Source organism: Aptenodytes forsteri, unplaced genomic scaffold (assembly GCF_000699145.1).
Source record: "Aptenodytes forsteri isolate BGI_AS27 unplaced genomic scaffold, ASM69914v1 Scaffold323, whole genome shotgun sequence".
Classification (NCBI taxonomy): Eukaryota; Metazoa; Chordata; class Aves; order Sphenisciformes; family Spheniscidae; genus Aptenodytes; species Aptenodytes forsteri.
The window spans coordinates 823277-834251 of NW_008795323.1; the positions used below are offsets into that span (position 1 = coordinate 823277).

General features: G+C 44.3%; 1 protein-coding gene across 3 annotated transcripts in view; it reads right to left on the reverse strand.

Annotated features, from left to right (window-relative positions):
- Positions 1 to 10975, reverse strand: part of BCR (BCR, RhoGEF and GTPase activating protein) — a 104239-nt gene that overhangs the window by 29890 nt on the left and 63374 nt on the right. For all 3 annotated transcript variants that reach the window (XM_019472267.1, XM_009279984.2, XM_009279986.2), the window contains exons 3-8: positions 10694 to 10798; positions 9989 to 10174; positions 6212 to 6319; positions 4403 to 4463; positions 3428 to 3480; positions 2938 to 3078 (exon numbers count right to left, since the gene is read on the reverse strand). In XM_019472267.1, the coding sequence (XP_019327812.1) occupies positions 2938 to 3078; positions 3428 to 3480; positions 4403 to 4463; positions 6212 to 6319; positions 9989 to 10174; positions 10694 to 10798 (654 nt within the window). The remainder of the gene's footprint in view (positions 1 to 2937; positions 3079 to 3427; positions 3481 to 4402; positions 4464 to 6211; positions 6320 to 9988; positions 10175 to 10693; positions 10799 to 10975) is intronic.

The window sequence follows — 10975 nt, forward strand, 5'->3', positions numbered from 1 at the left end:
CTGCTCAGCAGTAACGAAAACATCCCTGTGTTATCAACACTGTTTCCAGCACAAATCCAAAACATAGCCCCATACTAGCTACTGTGAAGAAAATTAACTCTATCCCAGCCAAAACCAGCACATAAGCCCTCCTGGCTCCCCTGTGTGGCCAGGCTGGGTCTGGTGCTTTCCTGGCTCCTCCGTAACGCAACCCTCAAACCACAAAGCAGAGAAGACTAGCTACAGTCAGCCTGGCAGGCAGCAAGGAGCAAACTATGTGTTCGTAGGCTTAACCCACCAATATTGCCTTCCCTGTTGTAGCCCTTTCTGTCCCTCTGGTGAATGGTTTTACTCCCTTTGTTCCCATCTCCTTGCACTACCTGAAATACTCATTCAGACCAGCAAATTAAACCAGGTCCACACGTCAGAAGACTTTCAGTTTATATGCATATGTCTAGAATTAGAAAAAAGCCTACTGAGCCAAGCAGAACAGGGGGCTGGTGTGCAGGAAGAACACCTGACAGCAGGCAGGTCAGACAGTCGGTGCTCCCGGAGCAGGGAATCACCTTTTTCAAAAGGGAGGAATACTGTGCTGATGAGCCTGTACTCTCTCCTGACCTGTACTCCTCTCCTTAGCAGCCTGTCACTAGGGAGATTAACAACTGGCTGCTTTCCCCAGTTCAAAGCAATCCTGAAAAAAAGAGCTAGAGCAAGAGGCTGGCAAAGGAGATTTGACTCCTCCCCACAATGCACTCAAAGGGGAAAAATATTCCACATAAAAGGCAAGGACTGGGGAAAAAAGATAACTGGAGATCAGCACCTAAGCAATACATGAGGGGAAAGGGCTGTTTTCCCTCCTTCCTTTCCACCAAGGAAATTTCAATGGGAGGAAGACAAATAATGAAAAAAGCCATCAAAGCAAGTTGGTGATTCATTAAAATAAAAAATGCATTATGCATTGAGAGCAGTCAATTAGGAGATGCAAACTGCACACTGTCCTGTCACCCTAGGGGAAGCACAAGCAAGGCGAGTGGGAGGAAAGGATAAGTAGAAGAGGAAAGATTTACAGGCATAAACAAAACCCAGCTATGACCCCAAGCTGAGTAGCTTATAGGAAGGAGCAGTCATCACTAACTCACATGGAGTAGCTGGAAGCAGATTTGTGTCTCTGGATTACTATGCAGAGACTGAACATACCTACTCTCTAGACACAGAGTGGTGTCAACTGGGGCATTATTGCTTTGAAAAAAGTAGGATATTGCTGCCAAATGACTGAAGAAGGTATCCGCCATCAAATTCCCAGAGTGGAAGGCAAACTCTAGGAAGCATCAGAAGCAAGTCCTTTTCTTTCCTGGGCTCAGTGCAAGCTGTGTGCAGGGAGGGAGAGCACAGAGGGTTCCCAGTCCCCTCCAGCACACCTACAGCCCTCTCCTTGGGCACGTCCCCTTCTTTCCCTCCCCACATCATACATGGAGTCACTGCAGGACCAATAAGAGTGTGAACAGGCCTGCTGAGCCCAATCCTGACAAGCCTCACCTTCCTGCTTTCTAAGATCTGACAAATACACCACTCCAAAAAGAGATCATCAGGATGATCCTCCTGAGCCTGCCCCTCTGCCTGGGCTCTGGCACCTCATTAGGATTCTGCATGACACTTTTCAAAGGCTGCATCCCTCATTGAGATGCTGACAGACAACTGAAGAACACAAAGTGCTCCCTCCCCTGCGAGGGGGCATTCTAGTCTGCGATTTCTGCTACGACTCAATCAGCATCCACTTTAATGAGGCCATCTACTATCGCTGAGGCCCTGGTGACTGATGTCTGAGCTTCTACCTCAGCCTCCAATTGCTCAGCCCCTCCTCTTCTTCTCTCAGCTGCAGACTTCCTCAGTTGACAAAATGAGACAATAAGCAAGACTTGAAGGACAAAGTGCACCAAATTCCCAGTACTGCAGCTTCTAGCAAATCTCTGTCAGCTGAAAATCAGTTTAACAGCTAAAAGCAAGCATGTTTAGCTGACAGGATTTGGGAATACATCATGAAGGTTCATGGTATCTTAACAATCTCCTGGGCTTTGTAAGAGATGTTTTTGCACAGGGTAATTTGGGTCACTTTTGATCAGCCAGTGTCTCTGGCATGCTGCCACAATTCCTCTTACACATATACTATCTGAGCTGCACCTCTCTTTTGTCCAATCTCCTACATCCTTCTCTCTCCTAATACTTCTGTCAGTCCTGGCCTTTCCTCATCAGGAAGGACTGAATTGCTTTCTAATGAAATTACGAGGCAGATGAATCAAGCCCATTGAGGCATGCAGGCCTTTACTGATGAGTAGCTTTATGCCCTCCTTGCACAACGTTGCATGCAGATAAAGGAACTGCACATCTTAGAACTTTCTGGGTGTAGTCCAGCTCCTAGCAGAGCTGAGAAGAGCTATATTACACCCTTAGGAGTCAATCACCTCCCTTAGCTTTCCCAACCCATTCCATTTGTTTTGCTTCCTAGTCCCATTTACAACATTCTTCTTTAGAAATGAGGATGCAAAAAATGAGTTTTATGGCGAGAATGAAGATTCTGGAAAACAGTTTTTCCTAATCTTTTATGATTTCTGATGTTTTCTCACCTTTTTCTCCTCCCAGGCTTCCTGTTTGGTTTCAGTTTGCAGGTAAAATACAAACCCATTTAGTGCATAGCAATGTGCATCATAGAAATTATGTATGACAAATTATTATAACAATGCTAAGGACAAAACTCTAATCATACTTTTCCTTTGGGTTTCCAAACTGTTTTCCAAACAGAAAACAGAGAGGAGCTGTACCACATCCTTTAGAGACAAGGACACTGCATAAACTGTATCTTAGCAACAAATGAATTAATAGCATAACTTCCTAGTCCGCTCTCCAGAAAAGGCACAACCAGAATTTAGAAACTGAGAAAATAACGAAAGCAGGAAGACTCACCTCCCCCTTCTTTACAGTCATGGACTGCCGACGAGGAGTGATCTCCTCGTTGATGCTGGAGAGGAAGTTCTGCGAGATCCGCAGAGCATCCTGCAGGAGTGGATGATCAGGGTGGCTCACTGGAGTGTGCTTGAGCAAATCCTGACACCAGGAACACAAACAAAGACAGAACCATGAGCCGCACTGGAAAGTGGAAGGGTCTGAAGGCCCCTAACTAGAGCTGTAGGACAAGATGCTCCAGCTTCTTCTTACAGATTAGAGCAAGGCTTTATCTCTAGAGGAAGAAGATAATACTCTGCACTTCTTGGTAACACCACTGAAGAGGTAGCAGGGTCCACCTATGGACTCCCTCCCTTTAGTATAAAGGGAAGAGGCTCTTATGCAGCATGACAGGTTTATTTTTGCAGTCCTGCAGCTCCATAGAAAATTTGAAGGGCGAAGAAAATAGGAAAGGGGCCTAAAGTTCGAAAACTACCCTTCAGATACTTACATGCAGGACAAGTGTGCTGCGAGTCACTCGATCCACTGGCTTGTATAATAGAGCTGTGAAAAAAAAGCAGCAGGAACGTAAGGAAAAGGTACCTAAACACAGCCACTACAGAGCAACTTGTCCAACGCAACTGAATTGTACAGGCACAGGTTTATTAACTAATGAGCTACTGGAAAATTTCCTTCTCTAAGGTTGATGTGCTGCACAGCCAATAAAACACACATGAACACACAGAGGAAATAAACATGCTCCACAGCAAACAGACGCCCACCTGTGAGCACGCCCTGCCAGACAGTGGATGAGGAGCACACAAGGTAGTACAGAACAACTGCACACAGCATGGCACACTTCTGACAATTCCCTGGCAACCTGCCTGGTCCCACAGGTCAGAATTGGGCCTTGCACTCTTAAAGTTGCCAAGGAGGTCCCTGAAAGGTTGGCAGTGCATCCCTCCTTCTGGAGTTCAGCATGACATGTTGAGTGCTTCCAAATCCTGATAATAGGCCAAAACAGGAAGGGGATTGGCTTTTGTATTAGTGAGTATGGAAGCTTCTTATAACATGGGTTGTCTTCTACTTATGTGCACAGAGACAAGCACCATGGAACCTGATCTTGACCAGGCTCTCTAGATGCTACCATAGAGCAAACCCCATATAACAATAACTGCTAGGATTGCGTTTCTGCTATCACTGGGTAGCAGATGTTCTTTTAAAATCACAGCAGTCCTTTGGTTGGCCTGGTTTTGCCCAAAGGGACTGATGAGGTTTTAAGCTGGGCAGGGTCTTCCCCATGCATGCATGCAGCTTACTATGCACGAGCTCTGCTACTTAGCAAAAGGGAACTGATTTCCCAGGTAGAGCCAGCAGAGACTCCATAACCTTCCAGCATTTAAAAAGAAAAAGGGAGAGTGGAGGTTTGGCAACAGCCTCCACACAGTCCTGACAAACCACAGTCTCCTCTGCATGGATCACTCACTTTCCAAGGAATTTTTCGTCGTCTGATCTTTAGATTCCTTTGTGCTTCTAGCCTTTAGATTCTAAAAGAAAAAGAAAACCCATGTAGCAGATGGTCAATCACCTTGAAATATCACATGGGAATGTAAGAGACTATCTGCTCCTCCAAGGGAGGGCCTAAGTGTGAATGGAGGACAGCCCTATCACAGTTCAAGTCAGTGAAGGAAAAATGTGCTTTCCTTCTTGGTAAATCCACCATTTCCATGTCACAGGCACCCACACATCTCAAATATTAAGCGATTTTCTTAGGAGTACATGTCAACAGAGATGAGCAAAGCAGGGAACCACCTATAGCGACAGGGATGGTGGAGTTTTTAAATCACCTGCAGGAGAAAGACATGTCCATAAGGATGCAGCCATTGTCACAGCATGTCTACACCACCAATAAATAAAGTACAGGATTGGGATTCAGTACCCCCAGGTTATACTTCCTTATACCTGTACTCAGAGCTGGGTGACCTTGGACAAGTCAGCTGTCTCATGGCAGAAAAGGAACAATGCTTGTGACTCTTTGCACATGGACTGTGAAGCTACATGCATTAGCGTGCTGAGCTCCGAAATCCTCACCAGAACACAAATGCAAAAGTATCATCACCATCATTCCAAATATAGTAGATACTAGCATGATTTCAGAATTATCCTTCAGAAAACAGCAAAACCGAGGGATCACATTTGCACAGAGCCCAGGACCCTGGTGCCTTAGTCTCTATTCTGTCTTCTAGGGACTACCGTAATACTACCTATACATATCATTATTAATAAATGGGAAAGTCTATGAAATGCATTGTAGTACTGAAAGAAAAGTAAGCACAGGGGAAGCTACTTTACTAATGAGTTGACACCACTAGAGCACAGAAGTGGTCAGGCAAAGGACCAGAACCTGATGGAAATCCTCAGGAAAGGAAAGAATAGAAAACATTTGCACTCTGATGAGTGTAGCAGGTCCCAAAAGGCAAGCCTTGCTTCCCTCATTTCACAAAGGGAACATGTTTTATTTTACCCCTTTACCATAAAAATCTAAAGGGACATACAATATTGAATGTACTCAAGAGTTTTTTCAGAGCAATAAACGCCCCCAGTATTATTAAGCTCTGATTATTTATCTGCTTGTTTTTAAGGACACACATATGAAGTTCATGTTTTCCTGGCAACTGAGTTCTTCAAGATATAATCACCACAATACAAAGAGTCAATGAGACCATGCACCGCAGGCAAAGCCGGTGGCCTGGGAAGCCTGAGAAAGTATTCAAAATGCTTTGATACAAGGTACTCCTCTTAAAGAGAGGAAATCGGAGCAGCCCAATGAATAATATTATAGATTACGGTTGACACACTTGCCTTTTTAAACAGAGAGCTACCCTCTCCTCCTCTCCATGCCAGTGAAGCCTGCAATTCCACTGACAGCCATAATGCAAGCCATGTGACCACAGTCAGCAGCATCATTAGCAAGAGAAATATTTGAGAAACTCAAATACAGCTTTCCCTTCTAGAAATGCATGAAGGTGGCACAGAGCTGAGAAGTTCAAAGCAATGCCAGTTTTTACAAGATTCCCTGGGTGGGGACAGCGCATAAAGGCTGTCTATGTGATAACCTCTATTAGCCCAAAGTATAAATCACTGTAAGAACATGAGCTGAAGCAGTGAGTCTATGGGAGCTCACGACTCCTCCAGAAGTCAGGGCTGCAAAGACACTTGGAGGATAGACAGGAGTGACATCGCAGGGTATTAGTCAGATCCAGACGGCTTGTGTGTCTGAATACCATGACATTACCTCAGAGATTTCAGCAAATTGAGCATTGGCTTGGCAGCATTTCTCTGCTGTCTCCATAGCAACTTCATAGTTATCCACAAAGGCCCGGTACACTCCCAGCTGGCTGGCCTGCAGGAAGCAAAACAAAATAAAATAAATGCTGGGGATGAAGACAGTTGGGGATGGCCAGCCTCAGCACCTAATGATCAGGTCACGTTCCTTCATGCCAAAGAATTGCAGGGAATGCTGAGCAGGTCCAGAAAGACATCTCTGACTGTCAGCTTTGCTTAACCAGCACAGGTGCTCCCATGCACCCAGTTCCATCTATGCCGAACAAATTCGTTTGTGAAGGATGTGGAAGCCTGCGAGAACGACACATCCTTATTACTGCCATCTATTTTTCCCTTCTCAACTGCCAGATTATTATCTATTAATATTTTGGCTCATTGATGTAACTGGAGCTGCTGGCTATTTGCCACAAAATATGAATCAGACAGGAATGACTCAGCCCAACAGCACAAATGTGACCCCAGTAAGCTACTTGTTGGCTTTTGCATGATGGACACACTAAATCAAACCCAGATATTAACCCCTATCTGCATTAGTGAACATCGTTATAAGGGCAGCAGAGTGCTGAAAATACAGAAGAGAGATCCAGAGCATAATCCATTTGGAAGGCAGTGACTGCAGCACTTAGGTGACAGAAAATGGCAGTTTTTCCAGCAGCAGCAATATGCAATTGGTCCAGAAGATGGAGCAGGCCTGAGAATGCAGTAATAAGCCATAATTACCACTGAGTCTTAGCACTGATCCCGTTTGCTGACTTAGGAATTGCAGCCATGTTCATGCCAGAGAACATAAGATCTAGCTTGGGAAATCCCTGGGTAGCTTCCAAGCCTGTCTGGATTGCAGAGCTGGTTTTGTGTTGCAGAGCTGCACAGGCTGTGCTGTAAACACCTCAGCAGCTTGAACATGCCTGCAAGTGCATGGTCAGTAGTGAGCAAACAGGTGGAGTGCTGTAAAGGGCTCCATTAAAGAGAAGTTTGTTACCAGAAGACCTTGCACTTACCTTATTATTTCTGCAACTTCCCTGACACTTCTGCCCAGGACATGCAACAGGCAGAGCAGTTCACTTTCCCACAGACAGTGCTCTTTTCCTCTCCTGCTCTCTCATAAATCACTGTGTTCCCCATTCTCTATGAAGCTTTGTGCAAGAGATGATGGAAGAGAAAAAGCCACTCTCAGGAGAATGTTCCCTGCACAAATCTCTTTAGCTAGCAGAGGCTAAGAAACAGCGAGCTATTTCCTAGGGCACATTTTACTGAAATATTAGGAACCAATCTCAACCCTCATACAAAATAACACGGTTATGACTGAAGCTGAAAGAAACTGCACTCACTTATGCCAGGGATGACCTGGCCTCAGCAGTGTGGAGAATAAAATCTGTATTTGCCACTGGGACACAATTCTGTGGAGAAGCTGCTGTCAGAAGCCCTGCAAATGATCAGTAATTCTGACATTCAGGTTTGGATGGTCTGTTAGCTCTGCCAGCTAACATGGCAGAGCTTTAAAGCTTCTCCATTCCTGTGTGGCTCTTTCGTTTCCTGCTACTCCTGAAGAGTCTTTCTAAAGCTTTTGTTTTCCTCCTCTAAACGTGCTGTCGTGAAAACATCTTTTTCATTAAAAACTGAGGTTCTAAAGCTCACACACAGTTTTCATACTGGTTTAAGATTTCTCTCTCTCAGTTAAAAAGAACACACTGAAAATTAAACAAGCTTTGGTAGAAATAATTGGCTTTTGGTTAAATTTTTTTCCATTCCTGAAAACTATCAGTGATAATATTTGCTAAATATTTCTTTATTTCTAAAAACAGTTCTAAAGTGTTTCCTTTCTAGTTATAAAAAATACGTACAAAATATTCCCCAAAAATTAGAAGCATATTTCACTCTCACATGCCTAGCGTCTTTTTTTTCTTTTCCTTAGTTTCAACAGGAAAAAGGTGGAATAACAGTCCCTGATGTTGCAAATGGATCATACTTTGTGCCAGACCACATGAAATTCTAAAACTCCTTGCATGCACTATCTATAACTTCAATCTACGGTGCTTTGTTTTGTGTGATATTAAAGAAAATTAATGTCCCCAGGGACCTCAGGATAACAACAAGGATTCCAGTGTTTATCATCAGATTGCATGACATGACCACAAGTAAACAGTCTGCTCCAAAAGATTTGAGGTACATCCTGTAATGCCTGATGTTCTTGCCATCTCTCCCATCTCGCTGCTTCCCACTGCCTGCCAAGAATTATTAGCATCCAGCAAAGAGTTCACAATTCCCACCGATACTGTACCAAACCACCAGAAATTGAAACTGCTACGCTAGTTCAAAGCTTCCTGCACTAGGGCAATTTGCTCCTTTGCTTCCAATACTAATACAACAAAATCAACAATTCTGTTACAAATGCACAAAAATCAGGGGAACATAAAAATAGAGTGCCAGAAGGGCTTAAATCCCAGACCTGTGATCACCATCAGCACGAAATGGTCTTAAACAAAGGCCTAAGAGCTGTATGGTGAGTCAAAGCTTGCTTGACAGCCAGCAGCGGTAAAGAACATATTCAGGTCTTCTTCAGTTAGTGCTATCTCCATTGCTGCACTACACTTTCAATACAGTTTGTGAGGCTTCCACTTTCAGCAGCCTTCTGTATCTTTGCTTCAGCAACCAGCAGCAGGTGGTTTTGTCTTCTTAAACCAGTTGCTGAAATTGCATACCATGAACTACTCACCAAGGCACCAACTTGACCCCTCCTGGCTAAAACATGCTGGCAGTGAAAAGCAGATTCCCATATTTTGATCTTGAGCTGCTGGTGTGCATGGAAAACATCATCTTCCAGGCCCATCTCCCCCCTGCTCCACAGGGGGATGGGGCTGGTGCTGGGCTACACAGCTGCTAACAATTGAGTGACCCTGGTAAAGCACACTCCCCATCCAATAAACCCCTCAGTGGAATGTCACTCCTACCCTGAGAATCAGAGGCACCTCAGGAATGCAGAGATTCTTTTCTTTTCTAAAAAGGAAAAAACAGCTCCTTTAATCCTTTGCTCTCTGCACATGCTAGGGGAGAGGCTAAAGGGGCCAAAGGAATCTCCTAGAATGCAAACAATTTGTCATCTGGCTCAGAAACTCAGCAATTTTAACTCAGCCCCAGGAATATGCTGTGTATGTCTCTGTCCTGTTCTGCACTCAGAGAATTTTGTTGAGGTTGCCTGGAGATTCTCAGCAGCAGGTTGACTGCATCAGCACAGCAGCAAGGGGAATATCAAGGCCAGGATGGTGGCAGAAAAGCAAAGCCAAAGGTGATAACCATGAAACAGAGAAAATCAGCACAAGATAGAGCAAAGCACCACAGAGAGAAGGAAGTATGTGTGAGGGAGCTTGGCAATAATGAGAAACACTTAGCTGTCAGTGTTAAAAAGTACCCTTTTTAATACTGCCATTCTCCCATCTTCCTCTAAAGCAAATGGTTTGACGACACTGCAGACACCTGGAGATTCAACATTTCTGTGAAATTGTATTTGTATTAGTAGCATAGCTTGCTGGAGTCTTTAATTAAAGGCAATGAAACAGCCACTTCTGCTGTAGGCCCTTCACTGCAGTGAGGCGAAGCTAGAAGCCTCTCATCTAACCCAGCTACGGGCTTTCATCCCTTTGGTCTATGCATAGTCACCAAAGGGAATAGTACCAGTACCTGTGAGATGAATGAGAGGTAACAGAAGCTTTGGTGATGGTAGCTGACTCACCAACTTTTGGAAGAGGTCCCCTACACGTTGCTGGTGACTCCACTGCTGCACTCGGGGAAAAAGCCCATCATAGAATTCTTTGTGGATCTCGTAGAGCTCAGGCACTTTGAAGAATATTGTCTCAATCTGCTGACTAGTCAGCACAGGCTGAGAGGTGGTGGCAGCTGCTTTCAAAGGCTTCATAGGCTGAAATGAGGAATGAAGGAAATCTTTATCATGCAAACCAAGTACGTTCACCCTTGCCACATTACAACACATCCCTCCAGAGAGTTGTTTTTCATCCTATTAATAAGTGATATTTGCATTCACACAACTCCCAAAAGCTAGACGTTAACAAATTCTCTCATGGGGATCAGCCAGCCCTGGTAGGTGGATTTTCCCAGGATAATAATGGTGTGATTAGAATCCCTTTGCACTCCATTTCCTTAATCTCTGTCCAACTGTACAGCAATGTGTCTTATAACTAGTACAGGATACTGAAAGATAGGTCTCCTAGATACTACCCACTAACAACTCCCTGGTTGTGCCATATCCAGTCCTTTCTTTAAGCCTCTCTTTACCTGCTGGAGAAGAGGAGTAACAGGTACCCTTTGCACCCAGCAACTTGTAACCCATGGTATGTGAAGTTCTGGGAAACTTTGGATGGAAGCAGCAGTGAAAATTCAAGTACCAGTGTTTGAAATGGTATCTGCCACCAGCACTTACCAGCAGCAGAGCCTCCAAGTGGCTCAGGTAGGTTTCCTCACTGGCTAGGATTCCTGACAGGACCCATTTTCTCATCTCCAGGCCTTTCTCCAGGTCTGGCTCACTCTACAAAGAAGTTGTTAATGGAAAAAAAAAAAAAAAAGAAAAAGAAAAAAGAAAAAACAAAGGAAAAAAAAGGGGGCGGGGAGAAAAAACAAGAATGAGGATGGAAAGAAAAAGGTATCATTCAGCTGACCACAGCATACTTGGGTTTTTTGTTTACTTTCAGGCTAAAAAAAAAAA